Source organism: Urtica dioica, chromosome 9, assembly GCF_054948205.1.
Source record: "Urtica dioica subsp. dioica isolate 48M chromosome 9, U.dioica_male_clone48M_v1_H2, whole genome shotgun sequence".
Classification (NCBI taxonomy): domain Eukaryota; kingdom Viridiplantae; phylum Streptophyta; class Magnoliopsida; order Rosales; family Urticaceae; genus Urtica; species Urtica dioica.
The window spans coordinates 14,076,514-14,096,869 of record NC_142764.1 but is presented as its reverse complement, the minus strand read 5'-3'; the positions used below and the strand labels follow the sequence as shown (position 1 = coordinate 14,096,869).

At 34.8% G+C, this 20,356-nt stretch overlaps 5 protein-coding genes across 9 annotated transcripts; 4 read left to right on the top strand and 1 right to left on the bottom strand.

Annotated features, from left to right (window-relative positions):
* The first annotated feature begins 39 nt into the window (after positions 1 to 39).
* On the top strand, positions 40 to 1,721 carry LOC149385131 (actin-related protein 7-like). 5 transcript variants are annotated; one of them, XM_089626948.1, is made up of 5 exons: positions 44 to 416; positions 533 to 738; positions 819 to 960; positions 1,039 to 1,186; positions 1,266 to 1,721. In XM_089626948.1, the coding sequence occupies exons 2-4, from the start codon at positions 625 to 627 to the stop codon at positions 1,056 to 1,058; spliced, it is 276 nt and encodes a 91-aa protein (XP_089483074.1). In that variant the 5' UTR covers positions 44 to 416; positions 533 to 624; the 3' UTR covers positions 1,059 to 1,186; positions 1,266 to 1,721. The 5 variants fall into 5 exon arrangements, with proteins under 5 accessions (XP_089483073.1, XP_089483072.1, XP_089483071.1 ...); XM_089626947.1 differs by lacking the exon at positions 1,039 to 1,186 and having other exon boundaries at positions 40 to 416; positions 600 to 738; XM_089626946.1 differs by lacking the exon at positions 1,039 to 1,186 and having other exon boundaries at positions 40 to 416; positions 586 to 738.
* A 367-nt stretch (positions 1,722 to 2,088) lies between these two features.
* LOC149385130 (transcription initiation factor IIB-2-like) lies at positions 2,089 to 3,749 on the bottom strand. Its single transcript, XM_089626253.1, has 8 exons — positions 3,727 to 3,749; positions 3,186 to 3,213; positions 2,994 to 3,120; positions 2,790 to 2,920; positions 2,601 to 2,689; positions 2,453 to 2,512; positions 2,276 to 2,356; positions 2,089 to 2,110 (listed from the first exon to the last, which is right to left on the bottom strand). Exons 1-8 carry the CDS (start codon positions 3,747 to 3,749, stop codon positions 2,089 to 2,091), a joined length of 561 nt encoding a protein of 186 aa, XP_089482379.1.
* Positions 3,750 to 4,036: 287 nt separating this feature from the next.
* On the top strand, positions 4,037 to 5,704 carry LOC149385129 (putative F-box protein At1g32420). Its single transcript, XM_089626814.1, has 2 exons — positions 4,037 to 4,301; positions 4,524 to 5,704. Exon 2 carries the CDS (start codon positions 4,550 to 4,552, stop codon positions 5,654 to 5,656), a length of 1,107 nt encoding a protein of 368 aa, XP_089482940.1. The 5' UTR covers positions 4,037 to 4,301; positions 4,524 to 4,549; the 3' UTR covers positions 5,657 to 5,704.
* A 6,148-nt stretch (positions 5,705 to 11,852) lies between these two features.
* Positions 11,853 to 12,889, top strand: LOC149385128 (uncharacterized). Its single transcript, XM_089627109.1, has 2 exons — positions 11,853 to 12,424; positions 12,549 to 12,889. The coding sequence occupies exons 1-2, from the start codon at positions 11,985 to 11,987 to the stop codon at positions 12,769 to 12,771; spliced, it is 663 nt and encodes a 220-aa protein (XP_089483235.1). The 5' UTR covers positions 11,853 to 11,984; the 3' UTR covers positions 12,772 to 12,889.
* Positions 12,890 to 17,852: 4,963 nt separating this feature from the next.
* LOC149385127 (putative F-box protein At1g32420) lies at positions 17,853 to 19,456 on the top strand. The gene is made up of 2 exons (XM_089626700.1): positions 17,853 to 17,925; positions 18,148 to 19,456. Exon 2 carries the CDS (start codon positions 18,174 to 18,176, stop codon positions 19,278 to 19,280), a length of 1,107 nt encoding a protein of 368 aa, XP_089482826.1. The 5' UTR covers positions 17,853 to 17,925; positions 18,148 to 18,173; the 3' UTR covers positions 19,281 to 19,456.
* The last annotated feature ends 900 nt before the right edge of the window (positions 19,457 to 20,356 follow it).

Sequence of the window (20,356 nt, the reverse complement as noted above, 5' to 3'; positions counted from 1 at the left end):
AAAGAGTTTTGGATTTAAGTTATTACTTTGGTTTTCAATAACATTGATGAATTACTTACAAATCTCTATTTTATTTCTTTATTACAATCGTGTTTTTTTCTTCTTCTTTTTCTAATTTAATAAAATAAAAAGCCCCCAGAACCGGAGCATTTACCTCCAGCGAATTGTCCAATCTTCAAAAACAAAAAATTTCCAGAGAAAGAGTTTTTTGAATTTAATGTCTGTGTTGTGAATGTGTTATCTTGAATACACAGATTCGCGAGCTCAAATCCTCAATTAGCTTAAAGCCTTAAACCCTATAAAAACTAGGGTTTCTCCATTGGTGTTGGACGCAATAGCATAGAAGCTGCGGTGGTCGACGCTGGCTCCAAGCTCCTTAAAGCCGGTCCCGCCCTTCCCGACAAGCTCCTTCGATGGTGATTATCCTTCAACTTACTCCTCTCTTATCTTTTTTGTGGTCAAATTCGATTTGAATACACGATCAATTTGACGAGAAAGTTGGGGAGTTAATTCGTTTTTTGTGCTTGTTCAGATAATTCCCACGCAAATGAAGTGAGTGCCCGAAGATGGAATATTGAACGACAGTGACGATTTCATAGTGGATCCGTGTCGCGGGGTATTGTTATGGACTGGGACGCCATGGAAGACCTATTTCACCACGTGTTGTACATTGGCCTTGGGTGGGAAATGGGCAACGAAGGACAGATGCTATTCACCGACCCTCTTTGCACCCCCAAGGTTAGTTGATATGGTTTAGTCACTCTTTGTTTCTCAACATTTACTTTTAGTATGTAAGTGAGGTGATTCTTTGTTTTCAGTCTGTCAGAGAACAATTGGTGCAATTGATGTTCGAAACGTTGAACATATCCGGATTCTATTCGTCAGAGCAAGCAGTGCTGTCTCTGTATGCTGTGGGAAGAATTTCTGGATGCACAATTGACATTGGCCATGGAAAGATGGGTAAGGAAAATATGTTATCTATGTCGTCGTTGGTGTTATGATCTCTCTGAACCCGATTATACTTAAATTATGATATAGGTTTAGTCGGGAATACATGACACCTTGTGTGGTAATGAAAATCCAATCTTAAAGAGCCTTTGATCTGTACATCTCGGCCATGAAAACACAGCAGGTTTTGAGTGGATGCGTATGTAATCAATTGAGAAATGGATGACTTTCCCCACAGGTTGTACGCCGCTGACATAGAAGCTAATTCCATCTGATGGTTGCATAAAAACATAAATGATTCATTTTTTTTTTTTCAGTATACTCACAAGATTGTGTAATTTGAGCTGCTCGTGCGGGCGTAATCCCCAATTACTGTGCTGTAGAGACAGGCATCGTAGAGGCGGTGATCGGTGTTGGACTCGAAGATGTACGATATATCTGTGGACGATGATCTTGACCTCACTCTTGGAAACGAGAATGGGAAGGGCTAGTGCCAATGGGGGTTTGAAGATTGATGACGTGTACAACCTCTCATATACACATACATGAAGAAGAAGAAGGAAATACAAAAGTGGTTTTTATTTATTTATTGAAAATGATTAATTATTAAAAATAATATATTTAAGGATATATATGTAAATTCAATTTCAAACTCATTTTTAGAGTGACACGGAAGAAAGGGTGAATTTTGAAAAAACTCACAAATACATGGTAAAAAAAAAGGGTAAGATAGACATTGTTACATGTCATATAGTTTAGGGGTAAAGATGAAATTTATCCATCAAATAATTATTTTATTTTGAAAGTTTTATTTTTTAAAATTTATCTGTAAATTAGATATTTTCATGAAATGTATGTCATTATATATTATATTTCATGCTAAGTTTGTCATGAAATAATGTAATGACGTATTTGTCATTAAAAACGTGTTTCATAATAAACTTGTCATGAAATACAGATGACAATAGTAATAAAGAAATGAATAACATCAAAATGTTATCATGAATACAACATGAACAATAGTAATAAAGAAATGAACAACATCAAATAATACCAAACATATGTCGTGTACACTTCGAAAACTCAATATCGGTCTAACTTTTCATAAACTCCACAATAGTAATAAAGAAATGAAAAACATCAAAAAGTACCAAACAAATGCCTGTACAGTTCAAAAAATCAACATTAGCCCGTCAAATGAACAACATTTCATAAACACCGTCTGACTTCATAAACTCAACATTCAATGTAATGTGGGACTCCTAAGAAGAGGAAAGATGGTATGCTCAGGCATTGAAGATGATCGGAAAGAGATACCCGAAAATACCAAACATTTAAAATAAATGGCTGAGCACTTCCCAGCATTGTCGGATTGTTTTTTCCGAAACTCCCGTGAAGGCAGAAATATCTGTTTAAAAAAAGAATAGAATGCACATATCATAAGAACTTTTCTAAAAACGTTACACATATATTTATATAAACTTTTTTACCTCGAATTGTGAACCTCTCGTTGTTTCTTGTAACGCCGAGTATTATTGTAGCGGCGATCGTAACAGGAGAATTCCTAAATTCATGTAATAAAAATTATATAAAAAAAACACACATCATAAAAAAAACAACTAAACAGTTAAAAAAAATTATGGTATGATTGCCTGATGTCAAGTAGGCCAATCTCTGTAGCCATTTCTCTTGCGTTTGCTAGGGTAGCTACGCTCAAGTCCAATCCTCTACAAAATCTCTCCTAAAAGAATATTATATATAGTTATATACATGAAATTCTGGAATAATAAATATATTTTTATATATATATATATATATATATATATATATATATATATTACCATAAAGTCCCCAGGAACTAGGGTCCTCATATTACGGAAGAGAGCATGATCATAGCCTAGGAGATTTTTTAACTTCGTAATGTTTCTCATGAGTTGATGCCGTGTCTCGCCAAGTTTAGCCATTCGTATTTCTACAGAACGAAATTATAATTAGATTGTAATTGAAAAAAAAATCTAATTCACAAATACAAAAATAAAACTTACCGTGCATGGTTCTTGGATGATTGCTCATTCGACATGCAACGTAAACCATGGCGAGCTCGAGCTTTTGCAATTTTTTTTCTGTAAACTCTCTTAGGCACAAGATCCTGAATATTTTCTCGGCTTTTACCTGGAAAAAAAACATTATAGAGGATTATACTTTTTAATAGACTTGATTAGGTAGTTAAGAGTTACCTTAGCTGTCTCCTCTACTATGTTAAGGCTGCAGAAAATAAAAAACGAGTTAGTAGCCAGTGCTTCAATTATTATAAATAATTTGTTATATTAAAAAAGTAAGAATATGCCCTCCTTTATAAAAAATAAAAATAAAAAATAAAAAAGACATAATCTACAATTTAGAAAATTAATTTTTTTTATTATAACAACAAACTGCAGATATTGATAATTCATTCTTCAATTACAATTCTAAAAAAAGTTCGAATATCCATTCCTATATCATGAATTTCACTATATTGGAATTTTTCTTGTAACTCTAGTTTTCAAATAAGAGCTCGAATATATATATATATATACATATATATATATACATATATATATATACATATATATATATATATACACATATATACATATATATATATACATATATATATATATACATATATATCGTTAAATTTCTATTCCTCATGAATTTCACTATAAATTGATTGATAGCTATATCTACTCTTCAATTTTTAGTAATCTTTAATCATCATTTGGAGGATCATTGAAAGACTTTTCGTAAAAGCCGTGAGACATTTTCTTTATATATATAATTTTAGTTGAAATTTTGGAAACGTTAGATTTCATCAATACTATGATAGGAGGACAAAAATATTCGAGCTGACCATAAGGGATCAATTCACTATGCTACTACTACTGAAATTCAAGCAAAATGCTATAGGGCTACTAAACTGTGAAATAAACTTTTTAACGCATAAGGTATCACCACAAAAGAGCCACACAAATTCAACGAATAACCTGCTAATCGTGGGTCTGATATTTATTCGATAAATAAATTGATGACTAATAATAGAAAGAAAAAAAAAGAGGAAGAGTGATCAGATGTTCTCTTGCACATAAATAATGTCATAATCTTCACATATCATCGCATCAAACCTTTATTTTATTTCACATAAGTTAACAAAGGGTAACAAGTCCGACTAATCCAACCAGTCAGATCCGAACCAGAATAAAAACCCCTAAGATTTTATTTTCCCTCATTCATTATAATAATTGTGATCGATCGCACGGAAGACGAAAGTCGAGCAATTTTGAGTTCTTCTATTTAATCGTACTCTCGAAATCCAGGTTTGCGTTTTTGGGTTTTGAACTCTGACTTCTGAGTCGATCATTGTATAATTGTTGTGTTGTTTTGTTTACCTACTGTTGCTGCGTTTTTGTTTGATTTAGGTTTTTAGTTTTTAACCTTGTCTTCATAGTGTTTGATGTTTTATTTATCTCTGGTTGTTTGTAACCTATTTTTTTTCCCCTGTTTGATTTACGAAAGGCTGGTTTGTTATCTTGTGATAGTTATTTACTAGAGGTAATATCACGGCATGGCAAAGCTTTCCGACTTGCCTGACGACGTGGTAGCGAAAATCTTTTCGTTATTACCAGCAAAGTCAGTGCTAAGGCTAAAGAGCGTCCAAAAATCATGGAATATTCTGATCAAGGCTCTTGTGAAGACTCCGAGTTTTGTGGCGGATCATCTGTACAACAGCACCAACAACAGGCCCACCTCATCGTCCTTCATCTTCAACTCGTCCTATCGCAAGTCGGGCTCCGATAACAGCGACAAGAAGCTGACTTTGCTCACCCTCCACCACAACAACGGTGGTGACGACATGGAAGTAGAACTCAGCGAAATCCCCAACCAAGTCAACGCACTTGTAGAGCGAAAAGTTGTGATCTTCACCCACTGCGATGGCATGGTCTGCTTGGTCGACCCGTACGCCACGGCTATCGAGCTCCGGAACCCAGCAACCGGAGACCTCAAGCTACTCCCGAGCCCAGGGTTCAGCAACAAACCACCGGCGTGGATAAGCAATCTCTTTGCTGGATTTGGCTATGACGCGGTTTCTTGCACTTACAAACTCATCGTGGGGTACGAACAGTGGGGGCATACTACTGAGTACGTAGCAAAAGTGTGTACTCTCGGAGAAGACACATGGAGAGAAGTGGAGATATCTATGAAAATCAGCAAGCCCGATCTTCACTTCACGGGGTCTGCTCTGTGCTGCAGAGGGGTCTGTTATTGGATATCTTCAATGGATGTTCTGTGCTTTAACATGCACAGCGAGAAATTTGACGCGGTGTCGCTGCCGCGAGTCTTTCAAGAGGAATGGGGCCCACCAAAGCTCTTTCGACTTGGGGACTCGATAGCGCTGTACGGTGAAATCTCGCGCCGGGTGTGTGTTTGGGTGATGTCACACAAAGACAAGCGTTGGACAGAATTATATAAGTTGGCCAAGCTCAATCGGATTGGGAAGGTGAGAGGGTTTTCGAAGAGCGGGCATGAGATACTTATGCTTGGTCGGCCTCGAGCAGATTGCGGCTTAATCGCCTACAATGTTGCTCAGAACAAGCGTCGGCGTATCTGCGAAAGCAAAAGAATAGACGAAGCTCACCTTATTCCTTATGTAGACAGTTTTCTTGCATTGTAAACCTCGATTTTGTTTTCAATTGTGAATAATTATTAGGATTTTACATTCTATTTTTAGAGTAAAGTGATACTGTGGAGTTTGTGTCATTCCATTACATATTGTTTTTATTCGCGGCTCTCCACGCCCATAACTTGGTTTTTAAGCCAAATACCACGTTAACGTTATTTGCCACGTAAGCTTTTCAAGCTACAACTCATTTAGGCAACAACCATTTTCAATGTTAAGCTAACTTTGAAGTTTATTACACATGACAATCTTTTTTTTTATTTTTTATTTTTATTCAATTTTCATTGGTTGAAAAAAGAGAGGGTCAATTAATTTTGCTAAAGCTAATTTGTTCCACGGAATAAGATAGCAAAAAAGTGAAGCAAGATTCTTCAACTTTGTCTAAAGTGCTAGCAAGTCGTTAAAGTGGACTCTTAAAAATGCTCAGATGGCGCTATCATAGTCACACCAGTTGGTAAGATTTTAGAGTACTTTGGCAAATACAGAAGAGAAGTTCATCTTTTGAAATGCAATGCAATTTAAGAGCAACAAAAAAATCATAATTTTTTGGATCACACCGCTAGGAATACCAATTTGTTTTTTTTTTTTGTTTTGTTTTGTTTTACACGGTTAAATACATAACCAAAATACGCCACTATAATATTATATATATTATATCATGAGACCAAGTACAATATTATAAGATATAAACAAGATCATATACTACTATTGCTATAATACTATAAACTATAATCCTCAACGCCACGAATATAATATAATACTATTAATATAAGAGTACTAATAATAATTCTGCTATATAGTACTAACAATACTTTTATATCAAGTTCAAAAAGAAAAATAAACGATACTCTTATAAGAAAAAGAAATTCAATATACTAACAACTAACAAAACAGAGATAACAGACTTATGGATTGTGGTTTAGCGATTTTTAATTTGTCTAAAAAAAAAAATTAGGAAAATAGCCAACTTAAATGTTTAACATTGCTAAATAGCCCACGTTCAGTAAATTTTAAGTCAATAACCGTAAATAATGAAGTGTCCTAATATGTGCACGTGGCTATATATCTAAGATTTATGTCTGTAAATACACGAAAAATGACTATTTACCTAAGATTTAGCAAACATTGGCTATTTAACAATATCAAACGTAATAAAAAAATAATAACATGATATTATCATATTAGAATGTTAGTCAAGTTGTAATTAACACTTGATATAACCTAATGGTCTCAAGATCGATTCTTAATTAAGCATTTTTAAGTGTTAACGGGCAGAGTCCCGGATAGACGGGTACAGGTCCATCGATTCGTTACTCTGCCGCCACAAGTCCAACACCCATTCCCCCAAAGCTAACTCTAGGCCTTTTTTCTAAACTCTTTTTCTCTCTAACTCTCTCTCTCTCTCTCGGACCTTCTCCGCTGCACCACCACCTCGCCACCACTACCCACCGCCACCACCACAACCCACCACCACAGTCTCCACGCCGCCACCACAGCCTCCCTTTCACCACCATAACCCCTCCAGCCGACCAACCCCAATGCAGGGCCACTCACCCTTGCCCTCCGAACCCCACAACCCCTCCAAGTCCCAGGCCGTCCTGACCTTATCTCTAACTCTATTTTTGTGTTCACTGCCCCCAATCCTCGCTGCTCGTCCGACCTCGCAGCCCCGTGGCATCGTCTCACAGCTATATTTTTGTGTCATTCCATTACATGTTGTTTTTATTAGCGGCTCTCCAAGCCCATAAGTTGTGGAATAAGAAGCAGATATAATTTTTGTTTTTTAAGCCAAATACCACATTAGCTTTATTTGCTGCATAAGCTTTTCAAGCTACAACTTATGTAGGCAACAATCATTTTCAATGGTATGATAACTTTCTATTTTAGCAGGAGTTTATTCACATGACAATTATATATATATATATATATATATATATATATATATATATATATATATACTTTTTATTCAAAATTTTCATTCGTTGAAAAAGAGTGAAGCCCATTAGTTTTGCTAGAACTAATTTGTTCCATGGAACAAAGTAGCAAAAAAGTGAAACAATAGTGAAGCAAAATTCTTGCACTTTGTCTCAAATCGTTAAAGTGAGCCCTTAAAAATGCTCAGATGGCTATCACAGTCACACAAATTGGTAAGATTTTAGAGTACTTTGGCAAATACAAAAGAGAAGTTCATCTTTTGAAATGCAATGCAATTTAAGAGCAACAAAAAAATCATAATTTTTTAGATCACACCGCTAGGAATACTAATTTGTTTTTTGTTTTACATGGTTAAATACATAACCAAAATACGCCAATATAATATTATATATATATTATATCATGAGACCAAGTACAATATCATAAAATATAAACAATATCATAAACTACTATTGCTATAATACTATAAACTATAATCCTCAAGGCCATATATATAATGTAATACTATTAATATATATTAGAGTACTAATAATAATTCTACTATATAGTACTAACAATACTTTTATATCAAGTTCAAAAAGAAAAATAAACGATACTCTTATAAGAAAAAGAAATTCAATATACTAACAACTAACAAAACAGAGATAACAGACTTATGGATTGTGGTTTAGCGTTTTTTAATTTGTTTAATTATAAAAACAAAAAAATTAGGAAAATAATCAATTCAAACGCTTGACATTGTCAAATAGCCAACGTTTAATAAATCTTAAGTCAATAGCCGTAAACAATGACGTGACCTAATATGTGGAGGAGACTATTTATCTAAGATTTACGTCTGTAAATATTTATGGGATTATTCCTATTCTATGACTTGTACCAAGATTTTGGACCAAAATCTACTAAACCCAAATAAATCCTAAACTATGACTACCTATTTTCACTAAATACAAAAATACATTTACTTTTAATAACATTTGATTTTCTTTCTTATTTAATTATTTGACTTTCTTTTTTAATTTTGGATTAATGGGATGGGTTATTCACGTCTCTCTCTCTCTTCCCTCTCTTTTCATGCGCATTTCATGTCTCTGTGTCTTCTCTCACGTCCAAATTCCTCTATCTTTCTCTCACGTCCCACGTCTCTCTCTTTGCTTCAACTCAAGGAAATAAGGTTCGGGTTCAGCTCTCTTCCACTCTCTCTTTTCGTTTTTCAGTTCGTCATCTTTGTTTGGGTTCATCTTTGTTTTTTCAATTTGTCTTTTCAGTTTTGGGTTAGAGATTTTCATGAAAAACATTTGGTCATATTAAAAGTATTAAGTCGTTGAATTTATGTGGTTTTTGAAGTTAAAAAACAAAGAAAAAATGATTCTCGGGATTCTGGAAAATTTTGTAAAGTTTTTGAAAATTTCTGGGTTTTCGTTGAAGATTTAATGACATTGATGTCAATAAATATGCATTTTTATTGACATTAATGTCAATAAATCTTCAACGATTCTGGGAAATTCCGTTGAAGATTTATTGACATTAATGTCAATAAATCTTCAACGATTCTGAGAAATTCCTTTGAATATTTATTGACATTAATGTCAATAAATATGCATTTTTATTGACATTAATGTCAATAAATCTTCAACGATTCTGGGAAATTCCTTTGAAGATTTATTGATATTGATGTCAATAAATATGCATTTTGAAATTGGCTGTGAACCTCGGCCATTCATTAAGGAGATTTTTGCGGTAATTATAATGTCAATAAACTGTCTTTCTCGTCGGTCTCAATAAACTGTGTTGTTTATTGACATTGATCTCAATAAATTGTCTGGTTTATTGACATCAATCTCAATAAACTCTCTGATTTATTGAGATCAATCTCAATAAACAAGACAGTTTATTGACATTGATCTCAATAAATCAGTGAGTTTATTGAGATTGATGTCAATAAACAAGACAGTTTATTGATATTGATGTCAATAAACCAGACAGTTTATTGACATTGTTGGTAAATTTATCATGTTCTAAGTTTTTTTTTTTGTCATTTAGGGATGGAGCTGATAGTAATAAATGTGTACTTTTTAATAGTTATTATATTAGTCTATTGAAATATAATATTGTGTATTATGTTAACAACGGAGACTGGGATGTTTGTCATTAAGACCGCAGAGGTCTTGATGCACGGGCTTCCGTTGACGGATTTGAAGCAAGAGAACATGGCCATGTACCGCCAGAAGCTAGTCATCGACCTTTTCAGGCACGGCAGTTTGAAGCAAGAGCATAGATGCACGTCCGACATTGATGACTGACGTTATGAGATGTTTAGTTTTTATTGACATTATGAGATGTTTAGTTTTTTATTGACATTATGTGGAACTAGTTTTTATTGACATTATGAGATGTTTAGTTTTTATTGACATTATGTGGTTCTATGAGATGTTTAGTTTTTATTGAGGATCTCTTTCGGCTTACAATTCATTTGCCGAGGATCCACAAACTTGTGTTTCACAACTTCTATTGTCAATAGCACCGTGGCTTTTGGATTCTTTCTAGACTCCACATAACATGTATGCTCAGAATCAAACCAATATTAAGAAGAAATGAATGTCATACAATAAGATTTGTTAATGGATCACAATGTTTAAAGTATTTATTGACACTGATGTCAATAAATCAAAGTATTTATTGACATTAAAGTCAATAAATCACAGTATTTTATTGACATCAAAGTCAATAAATCACATTATTTATTGACTTTAAATTCAATAAATCAAAGTATTTATTGACATCATAGTCAATAAAACCCAGGGTTTATTGACATTAAAGTCAATGAATCACAGTGTTTATTGACATTAAAGTCAACAAATACTCTGATTTTAGGTACTTGAATATAACTAAAATTTTAGGTTGGGAGAAACACATACCTCCTGATTTGAAAAACCTCGGTCTCCTTTAATATTAATAAAATACATATTTATTGACATTAATGTCAATAAATCTTCAAAAGAATTTCCCAGAATCGTTGAAGATTTACATTTATGTCAATAAAAATGCATATTTATTGACATCAATGTCAATAAATCTTCAAAGGAATTTCCCAGAAGCGTTGAAGATTTATTGACATTAATGTCAATAAAAATGTATATGTATTGACATCAATGTCAATAAATCTTCAATGAAAACCCAGAAACATTGAAGATTTATTGACATTAATGTCAATAAAAATGCATATTTAATTGCAGAAGTTCTTACTTCATTCTTCAAATACATGGCATTAGACTTATACAAGACATAAGGCAAACTAGTAAGAGAAAAATAGCATTGAGCGGTAAATTTAAATAGTCTTTTGTTCAAATATCTTGGTAACCCCAATTTAGAATGTGAACTTATAAAATTGGAAAGAAAGATAACAGAACTACATGCCTTGGTATCAAAGTGTCGAACATGTAATACTCTTGATGGTACTTCCTTTTTAACTTGCCAAGCCCAGCTAAATACTCTCCTCGTTCGTCGGTCCTTGATCTCTGGTGGGACCCACAGTTTTATTTCCTACAATTAAAATCTCGTAATCTGCACAATCGCGGTAGCGAGTTACAAACCTTATTTTTGGGCTGATATTAAGTCAGATTTCATAATTTTTTATTTTTTATTTTTATCAAAAACAATGTTTAAACTTTATTGGGATTGCTTTGTCTTCAATTGGTTTGCAATTTACTTCTCTATTTATAATACATGAGAGTTGATATAACTCAACTATACAAATCATGTGGGACTTTCGTACAGTTCTCATTTTGTTCAAGTATTTAATTAACATTCAACAATTAGACTACACAAAACACTCGTCTAAATCTGTAACATACATATATAATATAATAAAATATTATTAAAAACAATAGGCACACAGTCATTAAGCTAATTAATGGTCCAATCTACACATTACGAACATAATATAATATAATAAAAGGTCCAGTGGCTATCTGGCCATATGGAACGTTAGAAATTTTGAAATAACCAACGTTTCGTTAAATTTTTGTAAATAGCCACGTAAATCTATTTACGCTATAAAAATAACAAAAAATGTAGAGTAAATTTATAATAAATATGATTATTTACGAAATATTTACAACAGTTTTTGACTATTTACGAAAAATTTACAAAACGTTGGCTAAAACGCAAACAATTATAAATTTTTGTTTCTTTTGTCTACTACTTAATCCATTCATCCATTTTTGACTACTACCAATCAAAGCCTTAAAAGGTCTCCCATAAAAATTAAAAAAAAAAAAAAAAAGTTTAATAAATAGGAGGGCTTAAAAGTTAAAATGCCGTGACAGATAACAGAAAAAAAAGCCTGTGAAACCCCTTCTCCTAAAGTCCCGAGATTGCAGAGACGACAATGAAATCTGTTAAACGACAGCTCGAACTCCTCCGTTCCACTTCCCGGTACTCTTCTTCGTCTCCTCACCGACCATTAACGAAAAACCAGTTGGCCCGAACGAATTTCCTGATCCCGCGGCTGTGCCTCGCCGACCGCGTGAAAGTCGCCGCCAAGCTGGCCATCACGGCGCTCCTCACCAACCCGCCGCCGGGCTCAGTGTCCCTGTCGCCTCTCCTCGACCGCCTCGCCTCCAAGCCCGGCACTGAGCGCTCCCTCTCCTTCCTCGCCCGCCTCCGCCGCCGCCACGTCACCCCCATCGCCGCCGTCCTCGCCGCCTCCTACTTCAACAAATCCCGCCCCACCGACGCCCTCACACTTTTCAACTGGCTCGCCACGCCTAAATCGCCCTTCTCCCTTGACGCTAAACTCGCCGGGGTTTTCATTACCGGGTTTTCCAGGTTCGTCAATGCTAGATTTTTTTTTTTTTTTTTTTTGGAACAGTAAAGATGTTGAGTACTCAATTCTGCTCAATGGTGGCTTTAGTCATTTGCGTGCGTGCGTGTGTGTGTGTGTGTGTGGCAGAAATGAGATGGTGTTTGAGAGTTTGAAGGTGTTGAGGGCGGTGATGATGGCTGGCTCCTATGAGGACTTTCGATGCAGCGATACTGGGAAGTTGGTCTATAGAGCTTTGTTGAGGGAAGCGAGGGTTCGAGAGGCAGAGGATTTGAGAGAAGCTTTGGAGGGTAATGATGCGAAGAACGTGTTGTTGCTGATTGATCGGATCATTGAGGATTGGACTGTGTAAAGTGCAAATATGTTTCTTTTCTCGTCTTTCTTATACATCAGAATGAGCTCTGGAACTGTTTGACCTCTGTGTGTTTTCTTCTGATGGTCACTCAAATCGAATCCTCGTGAAGCTTTTAGGAGATGGTCACTCACCTATTGGAGCACATTTCAAGCTCAGATCAGTTACAGATGAAGAAGAAGCTTCAGAAGCAAGGTACATGAAGAATGTCCCTTATTCAAGCTGTGTTGGAAGCTGCATGTATGATATGATCAGCACTCGGCCATACATTGCTCAAGGAGTGAGTCTAATCAGTAGATTTATGAGTAAACTTGGAAAGCAACACTAGGATGCATCTAAATGGCTTGTCAGGTACATCAAGGGAAGTTGGATTTGAAAATGGTCTTCAAGGGCTCAGAGAATCAAAGCTTCACTGTCACTGGATACTGTGACTCGGACATTGCCAGTGATCTTGACAAGAGAAGGTCACTATCTGGCTATGTTTTTACAGTGGGGAGGGGGGGACACTGTAAGTTGGAAAGCTTCCTTGCAACATGTGGTTGCTCTCTCAACCACAGAAGCTTAATACATAGCTCTTACTGAGGCTATTAAGGAAGCAATGTGGCTGAAAGGTTTTGTAAAAGAGCTTGGCTGGGTGAATGAAGAGACCTCAGTGTATTGTGACTCTCAAAGTGCTATCCATCTGTCTAAAAACAGTGTGCACCACGAGAGGACCAAACACATTGATGTGCGGCTACATTTCATCAAGGAGATCATCAACAGCGAGCAAGTCAGAGTCAAGAAGATAGGAACTAAGGTGAATCCTGCAGATATCTTCACAAAACCGGTACCAGTCAGCAAGTTCAAATCCGCATTGGACTTGCTGAGACTGGTCAAGGCCTGAAGACTCGAAGGAAGGGCGTGAGAGAGGAAGATTCCAAGCTGATCAGTATGACAAGACAAGGTGGAGATTTGTGAACTAAGTATGTCTTCTCATTGGTCCACATCAACTTTACAAGAGGCTACACGGTGGATTGCGTAGCAGTGAAGCGATAGATCAAGTGAGAGTCGGTTAGTTGTGTATTTAAGGACCTTTGAGTCATTGTAACTGTTACATTCGCTTGACGAGAGAAAATCCGTGATCTGAGAGAGAAAACAAGAGAGCTTGAGAGAACACTGAGTGATAGAGAGAGAAAGTTGCTCGGAGATTGTTTGTAAGCTTGGTATTGTAACCGGATTTTGGTGGTTTCTCATAGTGGATCGTTTAGGGCCTCTCACGCCGGAGCTGGAGTAGGATCACATTGATCCGAACCAGGATAATGGCTTGAGTCCTATTATTGTTTGCGTTCTGTTTGTTCTTCTGGTTTTTCCTCGATAATTTCCTTGATTACTTGCGCAAGAAGTTTCGTGTGCGAGACTGAGTTTTTGAATAATCGTTAAGTTCGTTGGTTTATTCGCTGGTTTTCTCTAACATAAATCATCAGATGAATGAGAGGTTTGAAAACGAAAAAGAGCTAGGTACTGTACCGAAGGACTTAGATAGATGGAGCACAAGAAGACAATGGTGATGCTTACTCCTAATTTCGCCTCATTATTTTTTCTTCTCAATCGGTTCCACTTATTTGGGTGTGACTTTCTCTTCCTTTGTCTTTCATTTCCACTATTTATTTGGGAGTGAAATGGATGGAGTTAATAATAGGGTTTAAAATTTGTGAACTTAATCCATGTTTTCCTTTGAGTCAAAATTTTCCTCCAAAATAATTCAAAATTCCCGCCATTTTTTTTTTTGTAAATATGAATTCAAAAGTTATGTTCGTTGTTATATAAAAAGAGGCTACATATTAATTCGCTTAGTTAGTGGAAAAAACTAGATATACAAATTGATTTAGTAATCGAAAATAAATTGAAAATACCGTTTCATATTTCTTGTTTAGAGTTTAGACCAAATTTTCATTTGATGACAATGAGGCTACATGATTCAAATGCTATGGTTTTTGAAGTCAATTGATTATGACTCTTTAAATTAAATAAAATTGAATAAAATTTATAATAAATTTTTAAATTTATATAACATTTGATGCTAAACTATATTACATTTACATTTGATATAATAATCATGCATCAAAATAGATAAAAATATATTAATTATTGTCACAACTAATTGACAATTTTGGTGTGTATCTATCATTTGGCTACGTGCAACCACAAGATCCGATCCTTGGTCTAACCGCTGACGCTCACTAATGTTGATAAAAAAAAAGAGCAATAACACAATCTTCTAAAAAAATAAACAATAAACTAAATACATGATACAAGATAGATATAAACTCGTTAATAAAATAAGAGTCTTTCTCGAAGACTAATTAATATTTAGTCATGGCAGAGTTTGTAATTTTGTTTTCCGACTGTTTAATAAAAAAAACGGTGTGATGTAGCTAAATAGTCAATTTAAAGTTATGAATTTGTAAAATAGCCAAAGTTTGTCTTAATTTAGTGAAATAGTAAAAATGTGCAGTAATCTGGTTTCAAATTTTTTTTATTTTCTTTAAGAGTAATTTTTTTGAAAGTGATAAATTGTTTATAATAATCGTTAAAAAATTTAATATTAGCTGTCAAAAAAATTTTGAAAACGTAAATTTAATTATTTTGCTGAAAAGTTGAAATTTTGACTATTTTTCTAATAAATAAGTTTCAAATGATTATTTTGTACAATTTAATGGTATACGGCTTATAAAAAAAAGCTATAATTGTCTTAACTATTTTGGCATTATTGTGCTGCTTTCAGAATTGCTTTTAAAAAGTACTGTCAGAAAAAGTGCTGTCAGATAAAGTAATGTACAATTTGGTTAATCAAAATCCAAAGCAGTTGATTTTCTAAAAAGTTACTGTTTAGTGTTTGGTAAACAGTTTTATTTAATTAGCTTCTAATGTCAAAAAAGACTAAAGTAAATCTAAATAATATTAGGTAAATCTCAATATTAATATAAATAGAAAAAATAAATAATTTAAATAATTTAATAATTTTTAAATAATATAAACTAAAATCTCATCTGTCTAGAAAAAAATATCATTAAACGAATAAAAATTACCGTCCACCTTCAACTTCTTTAACGCACAACTCACAAAATAAATTGAGAGTCTGCGCGTCCCAAACCGCTTTCACTCTTGATTTAATATTCTTATTTTCTACTTGGTTGTGGTTGTTTTGGCTATCCATCTAAAGCCAAAATAATACATGTAAATTTTAATTATAATATTTTATCAAATCAATTCAAGTTTCAGCAACTAAAACGTACACATCTTATATACATATTAAAATAATAATACATAGTAATGTTACCACAGCAAAAAAAACCCCTCCATAAACACATCCATACGTTATCACATAAAATAATATATTAAAATAATATAAATGACATGTATTGTTTGAAATAATATATGACTACTTAGGTTTGTATCAATTTTAATACATGTACTGTTTAATGTGTAGAATATGAGTAAATTTTTTAAAATATGTTTATACTGTTTATAGTAGTGTAAAAACCATGAAGATAGTCGCCATATTTTGTTATATACATGGTTGTTTATATGATAATTCTCTTTAAATAACGATTCCTCATATTATATTATTAGTAGATTATTATTTTAAAATATCTTATTGTTATCAATATAGCTATATACAGAATTTCATCCTAAATTTATATGGGCTTTGAAAGCTAACTTGACTTTCATCGGTAGTATATTTTGTTATTATAAGTTGTGAGGAAGCAGCAAAACGTAACCCAACCGCGAGCTTTTAATGGAACAGTTATCAATAGCAACCTAAGTAATTTCAAACAGTACAAGCGCAGCAATGTACGACTAACCCTTAGAATCCTATTGACTACGTACAATAAAATAATATATTAAAATATGTCATTTATGAGCCTATCTAAAACTATGTGTTATAATATCAGGCTTGTATAATAAAATATGTGTTTTGTATTGTCTACGTCTGAAAGCAATTGAAAGCAAAACATGTGACTGATTGAAAACAATTAAAAGCAAAGAAAAAAAACGTGAAAACTAGCAGAGAACTGTAAACATGGACGTAACCACAGATAAATAATATAAAAATCACATACCTTTTGATTTTTTTTTGTTGTTGTAGAGAATTGTGAGAAGAGTTGCAGAAAGAAACCAAGTTACGGAAAAAAACCCCAAAAATAAAAGTTACGGAAAGAAAAATAAATAGTAGGTGGAGAGAGAAACTAATATCTACAAAAGTGGCTTTTAGAAAAAGTATCAAATATCTGCTTTTAAAATTTGCCTATAAAAAAACTAGGCTTGTGCACGGTCCGGTCCGGTCCAAAACCGGCCAAAAAATCGGACCGGACCGTTCAAAAAAACCCGAATCGGACCGGACCAAAAAACTGAAAAAACCGGACCGGAGCGGACCGTTTTGAATTGTGTAGACTGAACCGGACTGTTTTGAACCGTTTGGACCGTTTTGAACCGTTTAGACCGGACCGGACGGGACAGTTTTAGACCGTTTGGACCGTTTTGAACCGTTTTACATAATTAAAATTAAAAAAAACCATTAATTTTCCACCAAAACAAAAACATATAGTCATGTATGTGAGGGAAATACATGCACAAATGCCTAATTTGGCTAATTAGACATTAATTTATTTATTTTTATTTTTATTTTTTAATTTTTTAAATAAACCGGTCCGGTCCGGTTTAACGATTTTAAAAAAAAAAACCGGACCGGACCGTTTGAAGAGACCGGACCAGGGAAAAAAAACCGTTTTAAACCGGATCAGCGGTCTAAAAATCACCGGTCCGGTCCGGTTTACACTTTTTACGGTTTTTTTGCGCCGCCCTAAAAAAACCAGAACTTTTTATTAAAGTGTTTTTATTTTAATTTACCAAATATAAAAATTGACTTAAAATTCTAAAAAAAAAAGCAAAAACACCTAAAAATAAGCAACGCAAGACGCACCTCCTTAAAGTTAACAAAAGTTAACAAAGGGTAACAAGTCCGACTAATCCAACCAGTCAGATCCGAACCAGAATAAAAACCCCTAAGATTTTATTTTCCCTCATTCATTATAATAATTGTGATCGATCGCACGGAAGACGAAAGTCGAGTAATTTTGAGTTCTTCTATTTAATCGTACTCTCGAAATCCAGGTTTGCGTTTTTGGGTTTTGAACTCTGACTTCTGAGTCGATCATTGTATAATTGTTGTGTTGTTTTGTTTACCTACTGTTGCTGCGTTTTTGTTTGATTTACGTTTTTAGTTTTTAACCTTGTCTTCATAGTGTTTGATGTTTTATTTATCTCTGGTTGTTTGTAACCTATTTTTTTTCCCCTGTTTGATTTACGAAAGGCTGGTTTGTTATCTTGTGATAGTTATTTACTAGAGGTAATATCACGGCATGGCAAAGCTTTCCGACTTGCCTGACGACGTGGTAGCGAAAATCTTTTCGTTATTACCAGCAAAGTCAGTGCTAAGGCTAAAGAGCGTCCAAAAATCATGGAATATTCTGATCAAGGCTCTTGTGAAGACTCCGAGTTTTGTGGCGGATCATCTGTACAACAGCACCAACAACAGGCCCACCTCATCGTCCTTCATCTTCAACTCGTCCTATCGCAAGTCGGGCTCCGATAACAGCGACAAGAAGCTGACTTTGCTCACCCTCCACCACAACAACGGTGGTGACGACATGGAAGTAGAACTCAGCGAAATCCCCAACCAAGTCAACGCACTTGTAGAGCGAAAAGTTGTGATCTTCACCCACTGCGATGGCATGGTCTGCTTGGTCGACCCGTACGCCACGGCTATCGAGCTCCGGAACCCAGCAACCGGAGACCTCAAGCTACTCCCGAGCCCAGGGTTCAGCAACAAACCACCGGCGTGGATAAGCAATCTCTTTGCTGGATTTGGCTATGACGCGGTTTCTTGCACTTACAAACTCATCGTGGGGTACGAACAGTGGGGGCATACTACTGAGTACGTAGCAAAAGTGTGTACTCTCGGAGAAGACACATGGAGAGAAGTGGAGATATCTATGAAAATCAGCAAGCCCGATCTTCACTTCACGGGGTCTGCTCTGTGCTGCAGAGGGGTCTGTTATTGGATATCTTCAATGGATGTTCTGTGCTTTAACATGCACAGCGAGAAATTTGACGCGGTGTCGCTGCCGCGAGTCTTTCAAGAGGAATGGGGGCCACCAAAGCTCTTTCGACTTGGGGACTCGATAGCGCTGTACGGTGAAATCTCGCGCAGGGTGTGTGTTTGGGTGATGTCGCACAAGGACAAGCGTTGGACAGAATTATATAAGTCGGCCAAGCTCAATCGGATTGGGAAGGTGAGAGGGTTTTCGAAGAGCGGGCATGAGATACTTATGCTTGGTCGGCCTCGAACAGATTGCGGCTTAATCGCCTACAATGTTGTTCAGAACAAGCGTCGGCGTATCTGCGAAGGCAGAAGAATAGACGAAGCTCACCTTATTCCTTATGTAGACAGTTTTCTTGCATTGTAAACCTTGATTTTGTTTTCAATTGTGAATAATTATTAGGATTTTACATTCTATTTTTAGAGTAAAGTGATACTGTGGAGTTTGTGTCATTCCATTACATATTGTTTTTATTAGCGGCTCTCCAAGCCCATAAGTTGTGGAATAAGAAGCAGATATAACTGTTGTTTTTTAAGCCAAATACCACGTTAACTTTATTTGCCACGTAAGCTTGAACAACTCATTTAGGCAACAACCATTTTCAATGTTAAGCTAACTTTTTTTTTTTTTTTTTTTTTGATACAGCTAACTTTCGATTTTAGCAGGAGTTTATTACGCATGACAATCATATTCTTTTCTTCTTTTTTTTTTTTTTTTTTTTTTTGACTTTTTATTCAATTTTCATTTGTTGAAAAAAGAGTGGGCCATTAATTTTGCCAGAGCTAATTTGTTCCATGGAACAAGTAGCAAAAGAGTGAAGCAGGATTCTTCAACTTTGTCCAAAGTGCTAGCAAGTCGTTAGAGTGAACTCTTAAAAATGCTCAGATGGCTATCATAGTCACACCAGTTGGTAAGATTTTAGAGTACTTTGGCAGATACAGAGGAGAAGTTCATCTTTTGAAACGCAATGCAATTTAAGAGCAACAAGAAAATCATTACTTTTTAGATCACACCGCTAGGAATACCAATTTTTTTTTTTTCGATTAAATACATGACCAAAATACGCCAATATAATATGTTTTTGTACTTGGTCTCATGATATAATATATATATATATATATATATATATATATATATATATATATATATTATATCATGAGACCAAGTACAAAAACATAAATTATAAACAATATCATATAGTACTATTGCTATAATACTATAAACTAAAATCCTCAAGGCCATGAATATAATATAATACTATTAATATAAGAGTACTAATAATACTTCTACTATATAGTACTAACCAAGGAATCGAATACCGTTATCGATGTCGTTCCAGGACTCAGATTTTGATGGGTTCCCGCGAGAAGCCCTTGACTTACCAGGGTATCCAGTGAAACCGATGGTAAACCGTGCCGGTGAACTTATCGTTATCGATGTGA